The sequence below is a fragment of the Lactuca sativa genome, chromosome 7 (assembly GCF_002870075.4).
Source record: "Lactuca sativa cultivar Salinas chromosome 7, Lsat_Salinas_v11, whole genome shotgun sequence".
NCBI lineage: Eukaryota > Viridiplantae > Streptophyta > Magnoliopsida > Asterales > Asteraceae > Lactuca > Lactuca sativa.
The window spans coordinates 200,270,661-200,289,097 of record NC_056629.2 but is presented as its reverse complement, the minus strand read 5'-3'; the positions used below and the strand labels follow the sequence as shown (position 1 = coordinate 200,289,097).

General features: G+C 31.5%; 1 protein-coding gene across 4 annotated transcripts; it reads right to left on the bottom strand.

The window, feature by feature from the left end:
- Positions 1-3,622: 3,622 nt before the first annotated feature.
- On the bottom strand, positions 3,623-17,233 carry LOC111905687 (probable LRR receptor-like serine/threonine-protein kinase At1g56140). 4 transcript variants are annotated; one of them, XM_023901388.3, is made up of 24 exons: positions 16,981-17,217; positions 11,506-11,698; positions 11,325-11,396; positions 11,128-11,199; positions 10,951-11,022; positions 10,769-10,840; positions 10,489-10,560; positions 10,315-10,386; positions 10,161-10,232; positions 9,985-10,050; positions 9,833-9,904; positions 9,632-9,703; positions 9,474-9,539; positions 9,326-9,391; positions 9,136-9,180; positions 8,334-8,398; positions 7,198-7,565; positions 6,416-6,614; positions 6,158-6,313; positions 5,958-6,076; positions 5,043-5,253; positions 4,740-4,971; positions 4,525-4,675; positions 3,623-4,090 (listed from the first exon to the last, which is right to left on the bottom strand). In XM_023901388.3, exons 1-24 carry the CDS (start codon positions 17,063-17,065, stop codon positions 3,767-3,769), a joined length of 2,994 nt encoding a protein of 997 aa, XP_023757156.2. In that variant the 5' UTR covers positions 17,066-17,217; the 3' UTR covers positions 3,623-3,766. The 4 variants fall into 4 exon arrangements, with proteins under 4 accessions (XP_023757156.2, XP_042752234.2, XP_023757158.2 ...); XM_042896300.2 differs by having other exon boundaries at positions 3,947-4,175; positions 16,981-17,225; XM_023901390.3 differs by having other exon boundaries at positions 3,947-4,169; positions 16,981-17,225.
- Between the last annotated feature and the right edge of the window lie 1,204 nt (positions 17,234-18,437).

The window sequence follows — 18,437 nt, the reverse complement described above, 5'->3', positions numbered from 1 at the left end:
AGCCTCTTCCAAAATGCAAAACTTCAAGAATTGAAGTACCTCAAGGATTTGGATGCTACACAAACCGTCCTAAAGTTATTTCCTCATACAAAATTCATTAGTGTTCTTGATCCTAAAGTCTTTGGCTGCATTGCATTTGTACACAATCACACTCAGAGTTGTAGCAAGTTAGATCCCAAATCTATTAAGTGTATCTTTATTGGGTATTCATCGCATCAAAAGGGCTACAAATGCAATTCTTGTGTATACACGAAGGAAGCAGCTAGGCAATGACATAGAGCACACAACCTATCTTGAGGACTACTATGAATCTGAACTAGGCAATCAGGTAATTCTAAACATGATAATGTTCGTCAAAATGATGATTTATATATATATATATATATATATATATATATATATATATATATATATATAGGCTTAAGTTATTTTGTTTTTACTAACTATTGTGTGCCAGAATGCACAGATCTGGACCAACGGATGAAATTAATCAATGGACATGATTTGAGAGTGTATGATATTACAATGGGATAACATGTATCATATAATCACACAAATTTTAGCAAAAAGGTATTTTGGACAGTTAACTACCTTTATAAAATGAAATTTTCGGATTTTTAGGGATAATTAATTCTACTGATTTTAAAAATCTGAATTTTTTTAATTAATTCAGTTTTAATTCTAACGTAATTTATAAACATAACCAATTTTATTCTGTCAGAATATTTTTTTGTTAGAATGTTGTTCTTTCAGATTTTATTCTATTAGAATATTATTGAAGAATAACAAAAAGTTTGAATCCGAGGTTGAAAAATAACAACATTCTAATATATTCTTATACATCTGAATTTAAATACAAATTCATACATATTCTTACAAACTAAAAACCTTACACATTTTAATATAATTATACATATTCTAAAAGAATATCAACAAAAATGAATAAAATTCTTAAAAATAACAACATTCTTAAATTGTGAGTATGATCAAACTTTATTCATTCTTCAAGTTATTCCTATTAGGTCTTCAACGCATTCTTCCAGCCATTCCTATCACAAATACAACAAAAACTAATAATTGCTAAAAACATATTACTTGCAATTAAATATCACTTTATATATTCTAGTAGAATACATAGAATATGACATAATACATAGAATACATTCTAGCAAAATACATATATTCTATTCTAGCAGAATACATTCTGGCAGAATACATAGAATACATTCAAAAGTATTGTATTTACTGCTAATATAATTTTAGATTACAAATATACAATAACGATGGACAATAGAAATTGGAATTCAAAATCATAAATTGAACCAAAACAATACACCTTTTTAAACAATTACATAAAACATGTGTTGCTAGTAATTCTGACAGAATGCATACCACAAGGTTAAATTCTTTAGATTCTCTTTCAAACATTTCAACAAACACTTGTTATGCATTTTCATCAAACAAGCCAAAATCCATCTAAAACAATTAATGAAGTTAGAATAATAATATGGGTGCTAGGTATGTATCAATAAAGACCATGATCCTTATAAATAAACAAAGAAATCATCAAAAATATGATAAAAACCAATATGCATGCAAATAGAAACATTTTAAAGAGGAAAATACAAAACATACATTTTTAATCTTACTAATAATGAATAAATTACAAAAAAATAGTAGCAATTACAAAAATCCAAATATAAAAGAGATTAGCAAAAAATTTAACTATTTGATCGTCTAGCATTACTTTTAAAGACAGTGAAGACAAAAACAATTTTAAAATATTTGTCAAACATATTAACGCATGTTCATAAACAAATCGTAATATATAATATAATTTATTTATTTCAAGAACAGGACTAATTTGTATTACCTAAAGCACATTAGAGAAATTATTTTTGTGAAATCGAGTGCCGACAATCAAAGAACAGAGGATGTGACTTTAAAAAAATTTGAAATTTACAGATAGAGATATTCTATAAGAGATTAATTTTCATAAAACAAGAATTTTTGAAAAATTACCATGTAACTATAAGGTGTTCTTTTGTTTCTAACGCATAACTAACAAATTGAAGGTCTTTGGATCGAGCAACAAATTGGAGGCCTTTGAATCAGCAGTAGCAGAGATGATTTGGAAGGCGGCCAATGGTGGAGATAGATCAAGAATAATCGGCTATTATGTGAGGAAGAGAGGTCTGCGTCAAGAATCGGTTGTTGTGTGAGGAAGAAATGTCGATTTCCTTTGAGGCGTCGATGTCTAGGGTTTTAATACGTAAAAAAAACTGACCCCCCCCCCCCCCCCAAAGGGATATTAATGGTTAAATTTGGATATTAATTAATAGATATATGTAATATTACTAATTTACCCTTATTAATTTAATTAATGATTAAATTCTTGTTAAATTCTCATTGGTCCATACATGCATACAAAAGTTGTAGAAAACATTTGAGCCTACCTCTCTCTCTCTCTCTCTCTCTCTATATATATATATATATATATATATATATATATATATATATATATATATATATATATATATATATATTGCTTTGCGAAAAAGGGTTTGTTCATGTACAGAACATCCAATTGGCAACTTTGTATCCTATAAAATATTGTCAAGATGAATCCAATTGGCAACCAAAATTTTTGGATACCTCAAGATGAATCCAAGAAAAGGTCTACTATTCAATAAGAATGGCACCAAAGAGATTAACATCTACTATTCAATAAGAATGGCACCAAAGAGATTAACATCTATACTGATGCAGATTGGGTAGGAGGTGCAGCTCATGGAAGGAGTACTTCAGGATACTGCTCTTATGTTGGGGTAATCTAGTGACATGGAGAAGCAAGAAACAATCTATGGTCTCTAGAAGTACAGTAGAATCAGAGTCAAGAGCCTGAGCTTTAGGTATTTGTTAAGGAATCTGGCTAAAAAGACTACCAGTGGAATTAGGACTCTTTACAGGAGGTTCTATAAAAATGTTTTGTGATAATCAAGCTGCAATTTACATTGCTAAGAATCATGTCCATCATGACAAGACAAAACATGTTAAGATAAGATCGACATTTCATCACTAAGAAGATTGAAAATGCCACAATTCAAACCATTTATACTCCATCAAGACTTCAAATAGTTGATGTTCTCACCAAGGCCCTTCCAAGGACTGTCTTTGATAAACTAATATGCAAGCTGGAAATGTTTGACATACATAACCCAACTTGAGGGGGAGTCTAGATTTATGTGTATTAATTAGAGAATAATCTTAGTTATTGTAAAATCTTGAATTTTAAGTAAAATCCCTAATTTATGGGAATTAACATTGATTGTACAGCTAGGATATCCTCTGTAATTAGCCTATAAATAGGCATTTTTCCTCTGGTGAATAAATTAGCAATTCATTCCGAAAGCTTCAAAAATGATCAAGGTTTTTAGTTTCAACAATCATAGCAGGGAGCTATATTTCCTTATATAATCCGGCTAACGAGCCACTATGCACATAATATAGATCTCATATGATGCTTTGGGGTGAAACAATGGGCTGACTTAAGTGTGCCAACATAAAACCCTTTTCGTAGAAAGTTATTGTCGAAACAATATTTTTTTTACATATCACGATAAAAGGTTTTATATGTAAGTCATTTATACCATCAAAAATTACAACAATTACATTTGCGTTCAACCATCTTCCAAATAAATAAAGTAAATTAGTCAAAATCGAGTGACTTTACAAATAGATCATGAAGGTCATTCAAGTGATGAAGTCACATACCTTCTCCCATGATATTGTGAAGCATCGGTAGGGAAGAATCATGTGGTGAAACTATTGTAATTGGACTAGCACTCATAAATGTCGTAGAATCGTCAAACTCGAAATTAGTCAGGTATTTGGGTCGAGTAATGACACCGGTTACTTCTATGTCTCCTGAAAGCATTGCCACGACACGCGACATTGATGGTCGTTGTGTTGAGGTTTGAGTGGATAAAAGGGCAACTCTAATCATCCTTTTCACTTCAGTCTCATCAAATTCAGACAATTCTTCATGCACCAACTCTACTTCACGATTAGCTTCATGTAACTTCCATGCCTAAGTTTATACAAAGGCCAGTAAAGATTATAAATTTTGCATCATCGGTCGGTCATCAATTTTCAACATCTTCAATTTTCTTATTCTGCAACAGGACAGACGCAGATAGGGACAGAGACAAAAACACACACACGCACATGTACACATACATACATATATACATACATGATACATAAAAGTTGGTTACCTTAATTGAGAAAATTTTAGAAGTTCGATACATAGATATAACTTTTTTAAAGTTTATTGAAAGAAGTTCCAAACTTTAAAACAATTATTACCAAAGTTAGATTACCTTTCTATGCAATTTTCTCGTTAACTAGTTGTTTATTATGTAATTCCTTCTTTTGGCTTGGTAGGAGTAGATCGAGTGTATAAATACATTTATGAAGAAGAAGAAGAAGAACAACAAGAACAAGAAGAAGATAAAACAATACCCAATTAAGAAGATATTTTTTCTCATCTTCCAAACTTGAATCAGAATTGGGCCTCCCACTGATAATCTCTAGAGCCACAACTCCAAACCCAAACACATCAGCCTTCTCCGTAAGGTGTCCCCAAAGTGCATACTCTGGTGCAAGATACCCACTACACAGTGAATCAGTAAAGACTTAAATGAGAACAAGTTCAAATGTCGACAAAGCAATCTTACACTGTGCCAGCAACACGAGTACTCATGTGTGTTTTCTTGTCATCATAAAGTTTCGCCAGACCGAAATCCGATATTTTTGGGGTCAATTCAGAATCAAGTAAAACATTGCTAGATTTCACATCTCGATGTATAATCCGTATCCGTGATTCCTCATGGAGATACGCGAGACCTCTTGCTATTCCCAAGCATATATCAAAACGGGTGGACCATTTAAGCGATAATCTTTTGCTTCCTGCATCACAGAACCGAAACGTAACATTATAACATTGTACTTTGATCATGTCAAAATATGTAATTTCTCACCGAATAATGCTTGGTCAAGACTGTTGTTTTCATGATACTCATAGACAAGGAGTCGTTTTTCTCCATCGATGCAACATCCGTAGAGTTTCACGAGGTTACGGTGTTGGACAGCAGATACTGTAGCAATCTCTGCCACAAATTGACGCTTACCGTGTTGGGAGGCTATGGATAGTTGTTTAACGGCTATTAGTCTCCCATCAGCAAGTTTTCCCTGTTTGTGTTTGTCATCAAAGAGATTCAGTTCGACTTTAAGGGTCTGTTTGGTATGATGGAATGAATCATTCAAATATTTTGTTTGTTATTATTAAATAGAAAAGAAATAATGTAAAAATGATAAATAAAGAAAAAAGTGTCATTTTATAAAAATAAATTTTCATTGAATAAAGATAAAGATAAATCGTTATGTAAACTGCATATAAACATATTTCATTCCATTCAAAATATATATTATACTAGTTAAAAAAATAATTATATATAATTTAAAGAAAATTACAAAATAAAAAGAACTACATAACATGAAAATTATAATTAAAATAGTTTTATTTATTTTATAAAACTATAAGATATATTTAATTGAAGGTTCGAAAATTTTAAAAAGATCAATAATTATTGAAGATTATATGAATAAAAATAATTTAAATTTATAGTATATAACTATATATCATTCCACTCCCTAAAGGAATGAAAAAAAAAACACTCTTCCCCATGGAATGGGAATCAGCCCAAGAGAAGGAATCACATTCACAGAGAAATGTTCCATTCCATTCTTTCTTCACAACAAAACATGATTTTTTTTTTCATTCCGTCGTAATGTTCCACTCCATTCCTACTTTGAAGTCTGCATACCAACCGCTACCTAAGTAGAAAAAATGGATTCTTGATAAAGAAAAAACAAAAAAAAGAAGTAAAAACTACCTTGTAAACAGGTCCAAAACCACCCTCGCCAAGTTTATTTGCAGGACTAAAATCATCTGTTGCATCTCTCAATTCTCCATAACCAAAAGTACATGGCTTGGGGTCAATTCCCAGAAACTCTGCAAATAAGCAAGTGTAAAAAAAAAATCCAAATGGAATACATTTTTCCTCTGTCATAAAGAAAGATCCAGAAAAACCACCTTCATCATGATTTCCATATGTATCCCTCCTTTTCCTGCGCTGACGAAGAATATACAGGGCTAATAATATCAAAATGCTCACAACTGAAATTGGAACCAAAATCCCCACAATCAAACCAGCATTCTGATTGTTGTTCACGCTAGGGTTGACGAAATCTGTAGGAAAAAAAAAAAAAAAAAAAGGTAAAGGGCGGTCTTGTCATTTTGTCATGAAAATGAAGAGAATTTTTTTTTTTTTTTTGATGAAAAAATGTTTACTTGGGGTGGCAGTGATTGCTGAGATAAGAGGTCCAAAACTTCCATCAATAGGTACATCCCAAGTCCCTTTTCCAGACCACAAGAAATTTATCTCAAGGTAGTTATTTGACACCTGGACTGTTACTTCCTTTGAAACAGGACTAAATGAAGCTCCCCCTGCTTCCCTTTTTATATCAAAATCTTCAAACACCCGAATTCCCTAAAAAACACAAAATTTCAGAAACAGAGTTAAAGAAATTAGAGCATACAGTCCGTTACACTCTGAGACCAAAAATGTAAATTACTCTAATTTGAAGATGTTATGTTTATGGTCGGTTGATTTTTTTAATTTTTGATCCCAATTAGTTTTCTCTTGCAACTTTGATCCTTATTTGATGTTTTTGTATCATTTTACTCCATGTTACAACTAAAACAATTACTTTTGGCCCCTAAGTAGAACTGATTTTTGAAAATTTGGTCCCACAAATAGAGTCATCATGTTACTTGGTACAGGAACCGAAACAATAACAATATGAATACCATAAACAAGGACTAAAATTGCAAGAGAAAATTTTTTGGGACCAAAATTGCAGATATCGGCTATACTCGCTGACCAAAATGTAAGTTACAGAAATGGATTGGTAGAAATAGTTGGTTCAGTCAAATTTCAACTGATGTTGCAAACTAAGTCCCTATGTCGTTCAATCTAAGAACTTAACAACAACCCAGTAAAAGTGTAAAACAATATACCACAGGGACCAATATTGTAATTATGAATGTGTAATTTAACAATTGACACAGACCTGGATATAAATGTCAAATACGCGTCTTCCAAGACTTCTCCAAGTGGGACCATCTTGTATTTCAAGTTCTGCAAAGCGAAGGTTTACAGTGTAGTTACCATTTTCAAGGCCTAAACCATAATATCTTAAAGATCCAGCAGAGAGTCTTGCTGTTTGGAAGAGTTGTGAATCTGAAGTGTTTGTGAAGTCGCGATTAGTGACACTTTTGTATCTGGGGTACTCGCTGAGTCCCACATTGCTGACACCCCACCTCCTATCGGTAGTCAAAGAGTATGTTGCTGGTCCAAGAAGTGCATCTTCTTGCTCGTGGACTATTCCTCCAGAGGATCTAACTCGTGGACCACCACAGTTGATTCCAATGCTACCATCTGTAAAAAAAAAATAAAAAAAAAAAATCATGAAAAAGGTGCCAAATTTGAGGTGTTATAATAAACCCCATATTACATGAAAACCATTATTACTGTTCTTTGAAATTTTTTCAAGAATATTTTTCTTGATTTAACCACGTACGAGACTTTTGATTTTTTTTATATATATATGAAACAGCCACTATGGTATGAAATTTTTTGGTTTAACCACATGAAAAAAAATATATATGTTTAACCACCCGAAAAATATTTTTAATAATTTTACCATCAAAACTTCTACTTGTTTTTTTTTTTTTTTTTCTAAAACAACTTTAACTAAGAAGTTTTTCAGCTTAGAACATACATAATGGTGAGTTCAATGGAGAGTTGAACGAGATGACAAGTCTATGTATCATTTAATTGATGAAACTATATAATAGTGAGATGTCACCTTGGTAGAGATGGCAAAAAAACCCGTACCCAATGGGTACCCGAAACCCTAACCCGAGTTGACCGGGGATGGGTATTACCCGAATATAAAAAGTGGAGATGGGGATGGAGATGGTTCTACCTGTCGGGTACCCATACCCGTATCCGAAACCGGCTCCGATGGGTACCCGATATATATATATATATATATATATATATATATATATATATATATATATATATATATATATATATATATATTCTTTAGCTGGTTAAACAGACAGAAAAAAAATCTAAAATGTACTGTGTTTATAGAATTTACCACGTAGTAAAAGAAGAAACTTCATGTTTTTTACTTACATATTGGTGATCCACTATTACAAGAGAAATCTCTTTGGAGACAAATCACTCCTGAAGGCAAACCTCTTGGACAAAAAAAACATTGCATTATAATTAGAAATAAACAGATAAATAAATGAGTTCATCACAAAAATGGGAATGTTTGTATCACAACATGATCACATTTTAAAAATTTATCACAAAATAATCACATATTTCGAATAAAAAGGTTCCTTTATATGAGAAATTATTTTTTGACTAATTACTTTTTCTGACACCATATTTAGCGAATTTTTATTCTGTTTCGCAAAAAAATGCCATTTTCGAGAAACTTTATTTTCTTGGAAATTAGGCAACTTAAGTATTTCTTGAAATGCAAACAAAATTATATGCAACAAGATTGGTTAAGATGTTTGGCTTCTCAATGAAGCATGCTGGTTTGCGCCCTAGGAAAGATCGCTTTTTAACATATTTTGTTGAACTTAATTTCGTTTACATTGGAAGAAATATTTATATTAGCTAATTTCATGAACTTTTTTATCTTACTTTTTTTCCGAGAAAAAACACTGAAAAGGAATATCCCAGTGTAAAAAAATGTAATCCTCGCGAAAAACATTGTGGAATATTGTGGTGGGCTGAAAAAGCAATATCGTGATGTTTTTTTTTTTTTTTTTTTTTTTCCGAAATCAGGGGCCATTTTGTGATAAGTAATAAAAGTTAGTCATTTGTGATACATCCCTCCCATTTTTTTTGTCATTTTTGTGATAATTAGTGTAGAAATAAATATAGAAGTAAGTTGCGGTTGCGGCTTCAATATAATTACCTGCCTTCAAAACTGTCTACTGGGAAATTATTAACGACTATGTTACTGCACACGTGATGGAAATATGGTATTAGCTCCAAAAGCTTTTCTAAAAAAGTTATGTATGTTTGCTAATTTTTGATAGAAAACAAATTTCAAATACAAGGTACAAATGAGAATTTAGAAACAATATCCAAAATGAAGCACGTACAGTTGTAAGTCTGAGTCATCGACCCAAGAAGGAAGTGTCCCAGATAATCCATTGTGTGACACATCACTGCATGAAGAAAATTGTATATTTGTATGGACATTATTAAAAGACACAATTTCTCTTAGTTAACTAGCCTATAACTACTTACATAATCCGGAGAGTTGTGCTCTTTACATCGGGAAGAGTACCGGTTAAACTATTGTTTCCAAGAAACCTGACATGTATATTTGGTCAACATTAATGAGATTTATTGACCAAATTGCATGCAAAATATTATTTATCATAAAAGGAGAATATGGATATTACAATAAAGACATTCGTCTCAAGCTGAATAATCCTCTTGGAATCTCCCCACTCAAATTGTTGAAACTCAAATCCCTGAGAAAATAACATTATATAGGGAGCTTTTCTTTAATAGTAGTTAATACTTAATACTTAATATCCATGCTTGACTTATTAGGTTAATCTATGTATTCAAATACTTCAATGAAAATCCAGATTACTCACAGTTGTGTCAAGCTTGCAAGTTCTCCTATGTCATTTGGAATGGAGCCAGAAATTCTGTTATTCCTCAACTTTCTGCAAGAGATGACATCTGTTATAACTTATATTCAAATACTTGATAAAACAATAAATATAATATCAATGTGTTTGCTTACAATTCAGTCAGGGATCTCAAACCACTAATAAAATCCAGAGTTCCGTTAGATAAACCACTTATGCCCCTGTAACATTATAGAACCCAAGCAGTTTGATTTCAATGAATGCAAATTAAAAGATCAAAATAACAACTTGCAATGTATAATTATAAATTATTAGGAGAATAAAGGCTTACAATCTCTGCAAAGAGGTCAGTCTAGAAAATGAAGGTGGTATTGAACCTTCAAAAGAGTTCCCCTCAATCCACCTATAAGAATAGTAAGAGCATATAACTTATATTTTAAAAGTTCACAATGAAAAGCATGTAAATAATTTGGATGCTTGCTTACAAGGCTTGTAACTGAGACCAATTCCCTATAAAGTCTGGTATTCTTCCAGTGAATGGATTATCAGAAGCCCATCTGTGAATTCGTTATAAAAAAAAAAAAAAAAGTGTCACAATCCTTATATGATGGATAAAATGCAACTTTGAAACATCATTAAAGATAATTAAATGCTCTTACACTATCACCAGGTTTTGTAAATTAGCAAACGTAGAAGGTATAGGACCACCAACTCCAGCACTATCCATGTAACTGAAGGTAATCGATATTTTCCCATAATAAGATTTGCATTCAACTTTGGAAAAAATACATACATGAGGGCCATGGGCATATATACATGGACAAGATAATAGACAACATAATAAATAGATACAAAAAGATGATATTAGATGATTTAATCAATGCATATATAACAAAAGGTAATAGTGGGTACGATAGTAATGAAGATGAGTGTTCTTACAGCCACTGTAAATTTCTCAAATTTCCAAGTTCAGATGGCAGGGAACCAGTGAAATTGTTTGTGCCAAATGAGCTGCAACATAAAAGAATATAGAAAACACAAATGTAATCAACAAAAAAATTAAACTAAAGTTGTTGTTTCATGGAAGAAGAAAGACAAAGAAAGTATAAAACAAACTATACAGATATCTAAGGTCAGTAAGTTGTCCTAGCTCTCGTGGAACCTGCCCTGATAATGCATTAATGCGGAAAACCCTATAAAAAAATTAAGTAAAGATTCATCATTATAGATCTGAATTCTCAGAATGTAGAGGTCAAAATCATTATTTGAGCTTAAAGTAGCACAAAGGGATGGCTTACATGACCTGCATACGGGTTAAATTGCCAATGGAAGGTAACAAGGGACCTGTCAAGCAGTTCTTGGACAAGTTACTGTAGCAAACACTTGATTATTTAGCATAATAATCATTACAAACATAGATATCCATAACACGGATGTAAGTATACTTTTAGGTTTTAACTTTATTTAGTGAAGAAATAGCTGCAAACATACGTACAGATGGGTTAGGTAAGTCAAAGTCCAGAGTCCTTCTGGGATTGGCCCCACAGCATCAAGTCCACCAACTCTTCTGATGATTTGCAGGGGGATAATGATTGTTAGAAGATAAAATAGAATGCAAATTAATGAGTAACAATTGAAACGACCAAAAGATGATTTCTATAACGAACATGACTCACAGTCCAGTGATATGGCAAGTAGAATCGGTGAAATTACAGTCACATCTGATGCCGGGATTGTAAGCCCGGGAATTGAAGGCCGTAGAGTTCAGGGCGGCGCCGCTGCATAATTCTCCGCTTATGTTCCATCCCATCTCTGTTGCTGAACTTTCTGGTATCCCCCATTCGCTGAACATTGCATTTATAACTCTCGCTGCATCACCAATTTTCTTCAGTTTCATTCATCACCGAGATCATAATCATTGTTACTAGTGACGTTAAAGTACCATAATCGAAATTTTATTCAATACATATGGTGATTGGAATCTTAAAACCTCAAACAAGGTTTGAGCGTATTTGAACATGAGTGGTCGAGATTAAATTCTTCAACTTAAGATTCAATTGTTACTAATGTATATACAACGTGGTCAAAGGCCTTTACAAGATTGAAGCCTTTACCGTAGTGACAACTCTTATTGGAAATCATTCCTTTTATGTTTACTCTCGTTTTGAATTAGGCTGACAATCGTGTCGTATCGTGTTCGGGTTGGCAGGTTGGTGGGTCAAAATATGACAACCCAAACACGACCCATTTAAATATACAGGTCACGGGTTAGCGGGTTTTGAACATAAACCCATATATGACCCGCCAACCCATTTATTTATACGAGTTCACAAGTTGGCGGATTCGTGAGTCCGAATTTTAGACATTTAAGTCTTAAACATCCAAATAAAAATTAAAAGCATTTATAAAAATATATTACAGACTTAGCCTTATAGGTTATGACTTACAACCTTAAACCATCCATCATGAATCAAAATGTCAAAACAGTCAAATGGTCTATGAATCAATGCTATATATTATATAATACATATTAAATATTAATACTTGACACATAAATACATTTAAAAATAAAATAATTTTTTTTATTAAGAATATAAACGGGTTACACAACAAGAAATATAAGCTTTATGGACGACACCATTAGGGACGACACGAAGTTTTAGGGACAACACTCGACAATATGCGTTTTTTTGTCGCTAAAGCCTCACATCGTCGCTAATAAGGGCGTCGCTAAAGGGTATGATCGGCAATCCGCGTGAATGTTTCCTGATCAATTTTTGTCCCTACGATTGCATCTTGATCCAACGGATGGGGTTAGTTACTGTTAACACCAATAGGGGCGACGTCATTTGTGACGACGCTGCCGCCGCTAAAAGTGGCGAAAATATGAGCGCGTGAATTTCCCTCCAAACTGTCGTCTCCAAAGATTCAAAGTCGTCCTTAAAGGTGTCGCCCCTAAAGGGTTCCACCTTTTATTCCCCATTAGGTCTCAGAACCTAATTACTTTCCAGTTTCCATTTCTCTCTCATTTTTTTCGGCGACAATCAGGAAGCATTTCCGGTGAATTTCAGTGCATCCCACTTCTTCCGTCGGAGGGATTTGCAGCTTCTCACCGGGTTCCAATTGCTCCACCGGCGACTATCACCACCTCAGCTTGCCACTGTCTCCAACTAACTTCTCCACCGACAAAGATGCATTTCCCTTCCTCATTTGCACCGTCTTTTCTCTTTCTCTTTCTTTCTTCTCTAATTTTGTCGATTTTGGTGGTTTTAAGGAGATTTCTCTAATCTCCGGCTTTTAAAACCACGACATCAACGCCATTGTTGCCGCCTGTCTCCGTCGACGACCATCGGCTCCGGCGACATCCACCGTCTCTAACGAACTTCTCCACCGGCTCCACTGTTTTCAGCTCTACAACCACAAGTGTGTTCAATTTTTGTGTATATGTGTATGTATGAATTTGATATATGTTTGCATGTTTATTTTGTATAAGGAATTTGATATATGTAAATGTCTATTTGAAAATGTATTTCAAGAAAATGTGTTTGATATATGTGTATGTCTATATGTGTATATGTATGTTTGGAAGATGTATATGTCTATTTGGTATGTTTGGAATGTGTATATGTCTATCTGGTATTTTGTATATGTGTATTTATATATGTAGAATTGGTATTTTATATTTGGTATTGAATTGGTATGTGTATATGTCTATTTGGTAAGTGTATATGTATGTATGTGCATTTGAAAAATTGTTTCAAGAGACTTTGTTTGATTGTATATTAATTTAGTGTATATATGATGTTATAATTGCAAATATGTATATGGTTTGATTTAAAATAAAAGGAGTGTAAAGATAACATTACTACAACTACATAGGAGTATATATTATTTAAATTTCAATAATATAAAATATTGTTATAAATAAACTAAAAAAATCAAATGTAAAGATAACACCACTGCAATATTTTTAAATAACAACTTTTTGCTCATAAATAATATGAATAATAGAAAAAAAATAACCGCATAAAACTTTTGTAGGGTGACTTAATTGTTAAGTAAGAATAATTTGTTTTTATAGTATGATATATTTGAGCTTATATTCTTACTTTGTAGGATGTGCGTGTTAATACTTTTCTCCAAAACCCGGCGTTTGTGACGGCAACTGGAGATATTATCCGTTCATTTAGCAAGCAAGTCGACAATGCGACCAACAACGACGATGAAAACGATATGGAGAAGACGATTAGTATATATTGTTTTATGTTATGGATGATGTTATTATGGATTTAGATGATGTTAATGTGATATACTTTGTTTATGTTCTTTGATGTTTTATGTAATGCAGATTTTTAAATTATATGTTTTATAATTTTATAAATTCTGCATTTTTATACTATAACCTAATATAAAATATAAATTTTATCTAAAAAAACAATCATTAGTGGCGACACCTTTAGGGACGATCTGAAGCATTAGCGACGACATATCCCGCCGGAATATTTGGCCGGTGACCGGAATATTATTAGGGACGACACCTTCACGGATGACAAGTGGTATTAGCGACGATAAGTAATAGAGACGGTGCCTTTAGGGACGACTTTGGAGTATTAGCTACGAGGTATTTGCGGCGACCCAATTGAGACGACATGTCGTCCCTAATACCTTTAGGGGCGACTTTCTTGACTATTTGTGACGCTTTTGTCGTCCCTAAAGGTGCCTTTTCTTGTTGTGTTAGCGGGTCAACCCGTTTATTTTTTTAGAAACTCATATATGAACCGTTTAATAAACGGGTTGGCGGGTTGAAAAACTCAACCCAAACCCATTTATTTCGTGTCGTGTCGCGTGTCGTGTCGAGAATTGTCAACCCTATGTTGATTTTTATGTTGCTTTATATATTCACCTATTATAGGAGCTAATTTAAAATATATATATATATATATATATATATATATATATATATATATATATATATATATATATATATATATATATATATATAAAAGTTAAATATAAAGTTCAAAATATTTGAAAACTTTAAATTTATAACAAAATAAGAAAAATATTGAATTATTATAATAAATTTTTTTATCTTTTAAATTTAAACAGATACTTTAGTAAATAAATAAAAAAAATTAATAAGCTTTAACTTTGAGAGAATTCTAAAATTAAAAGATAAGTTTGTAATTAATATCTATTTATTACTATATTTATTGCAACTATTATATTAAAATATCATAATTTAATAAAACAGAAAAACTCATAAAATGACACATGGAAAAAAACTTAATTCAAAATAACCATAAAATAACATTTGGTAAATTGGATTAGAGTATTACAAGTAGCAAAAAAAACTTCATGTATTAAAGATGATTTTTTTGTTTAATTTTATGTGCAAATATGTTAAATATTGTATTATTGGAAATAACAAAACATTTAATATATATATATATATATATATATATATATATATATATATATATATATATATATGAAATACACATTCAAACATGTTTTCTAATTTATAAAATGATAAATAAAAATACAATTAGTTTCAGCTAAACATGTTTTATAAATAAAAGTAAAAATACACATTCAAGCTATTTTATTGTAAAGATAAAATAAAAAAGTTAATTTTAAGTTTATTTAGCAAAAACCTCCACAAATATAATTATCGTATTGTCGATGCTCTTCACCCGACCACGGCTGGTTCTATCATTTGCAAACTAAGCAAGGGCTTAGGGCCCTCAATTCTAAAGAACCTCAATTTTAAAGCTTATATATATATATATATATATATATATATATATATATATATATATATATATATATATATATATATATATATATATATTTCTTGGGTTATAAAAACAAGTTGGAGCTTGATTTGGTGGTAAAAGAGTTTGATTTGGTGGTAAAAATGTCCTTCTATAGAATTAAGGGTCTCAAGTTCAAATTTATATACAAACACAAATAGCGAATAGTATATCTAATTCATTTTGGGTTTTGCCACATTTTTTAGCCACTTTGACCGTTTTAATTCCTCCTCAAAAGTTTCAAAGTTTTGTTATACAACTTACAATAGTTTGCCACTTTTAGTTTCTCCTTAACTTTTTACATTTTGCCACTTTTGGTCTCTTCTTAATTTTTTCAAAGTTTCGCCACAAAAAATCCAACATTTTGCTACTTTTAGTCCCTCATCAACTTTTTACCATATTAATTTGTGAAGTTGGCACTTTTGGTCCCCCAACTTTGATATTCTCTACTGCTAGCCACTTTGGCGGTAATGTCATGTATGTAAGAAGTTTTTGGGACATTTTTATATATAGCTTCAGGCATCTATAATAGTTATACGAACTTCATATGCATATTGTGTGTGGTCATTTTAATATAGAATGAAAAATCATACAAAGAATTCAAGAATGTATTAGCGACATTACCATTGGTACATAGCGTGGTAGGGAGGCATTTCACAAGTCAATTTGTTTGTTTTGGTCATTAGAACTGGTACAAAAGTTTGCGACGTTAAAATAATATGGACTGACCGGTTTGGTTAGTCTACAAATATTTTCTTTTCATTTTTAAGTTTTTGAAAATAAGTAATTTGTTAAATGCAAATAATAATACCACGTTATCACAATGTTGTATGTATTAACAAATGTCACATATTTCGTCAAAACTATTTTATTCACATTTTACTCGACCAAATAAAAAATATAGTAACTCATATTTATGTATTTATATCTAAATTGATCAAATTTTATTCACATTCTAATTAATATGAGCTGATACGATCTCAATTTGATGACCTTAAGCTACGTCCGAATTGGATTTGAGAGTTTGGATAGTTTCTAAATCTTTAAATAAAAATCATGCTCATTTAAATAAGTACAGCTTAAGAGCTCAATAATGGTTAATTTGAGTAAGTTAAGTCGAATCCGAGCCACTCCCTTTATATATTGCATATGGTTCGAAAAAGATAATACGAAAAATAACCAATTTTTCATTCGCAGATTTTGATAAAAGCTGGATGTGTTAGAGCATCTTATTGGTCAGTCAATGAACATGAAACTCAAATCGAAATCTGAATATTATAATGAGAGGACGACGTTCTCTCTCTTCAAAACAGAGAGAGAGAGAGAGCGCAGTACCTTCAGCTGGATCGGTGGTGTTTTGAGCTCGAGTTCGGGCGGCGGTGATCATCAAGCAGAAGCACAACCACAACCGTGATGCCATCGCACAAATCCTCCTCCTTCTGTGTTGCTTCGTTTCAGAATACCATTAATTTAGATTATATATAAATGCATACACAGTGAAATATTGCAACGACCAACTTAAGTCGAGTCCGCGTCAGTAAGCAGAATTTTTTCTCTTCCCAAGTCAAAATAATGTTTTATCATTTGACCGGATAATACTATGACTTTTTTGACTATTGCTTTACAAATGTGTTTTGAAGCGATTTCGGAATGTTTTAAAATACTTATGTATGTTAAATTTCAGATTTAAATAAATTTAAAATCTAAAATAATAATGTTAAGTAGGAATTTGTTCAAAGTTTTTAGAATAAAAGATTGTTTGCAAAGAAATTTAGCCACTAAGAGCACCAATTAAAAACTTGCAAAAAAAATATCATATAAAACTTTTTTTTTTGAACCGGCAAATACATATATATCTAATCTACTTCTAAACTAACACCTAATTTCACTTATGTCCACGACGGGACTTGAACCTTCGACCTCAAAGAAGGAAAGCACCACCTGAATTAATAAAGTAATTAACTACCGATACATGTGGGCTATTTATTTTTCAAGGCTTTCAAAACTTTAAAAAAATAAATAAATAAATAAATAAGTTAATGGACATGGTATATCGATACTATACAAATTAGTGGTATTGCAAATAGGTTGAAAGATGCCATGTGACATGTGGATACGATACAAGTGGGACAAGTGGGATTGCAAATAGCTTGACCGATGCCATAAGCCCATAACCTCACAAGTCTACTGGACATCTTGAAAATGGAAGTATGGAAGCCTTCTCGTTTGGTAGGTGGTATATCTCTTTGGACTTTCAACATTTGTATGTCATGAAGTAGTTATTTTATTTACTCTCAAAATTTTATACCTCTTTTCACATTTTATCCCTTTTTATTATTTTTTAATACAGCTAATAAAAACAAATTTAATATAAAATTTAGCATAATTCAAATAGTTCATTAAATAAAAAAATACATTAAAACTATATATATATATATATATATATATATATATATATATATATATATATATATATATATATTTATGTTATTGTGTTCTAACTATTTATTGTGTGCATTTATGATTGATTCTGGATCAATCATTTTAGGTATTTTAAGAAAGTAATTAATTCATATTACATGTTAAAAATATAATGAGCATTAATTAAACCTTCAACATTTAATATGCATTAATTATTTTCTTAAAATAACTAAAATGATTAGTTCAGAATTAATCCTACAAGTACACAATAGATAGTAGAAACATTTGAACCTAACTATATATATATGGCTAGGTTATTTTGTTTCTTACATTTATTGTGTGTCGGAATACACCAATATGAATTTAGTAAA

What these genes read in the sequence shown, in the direction of transcription:
- LOC111905687 (XM_023901388.3), bottom strand. Translation starts at nt 17,065, where the DNA reads ATGGCATCACGGTTGTGGTTGTGCTTCTGCTTGATGATCACCGCCGCC. An exon ending in TGGTCTCAGTTACAAGCCTT is followed by an intron (nt 10,233 to 10,314) that starts GTAAGCAAGCAT and finishes CTATTCTTATAG; the next exon opens with GTGGATTGAGGGGAACTCTT. An exon ending in AGCACAACTCTCCGGATTAT is followed by an intron (nt 9,392 to 9,473) that starts GTAAGTAGTTAT and finishes TTCTTCATGCAG; the next exon opens with TGATGTGTCACACAATGGAT.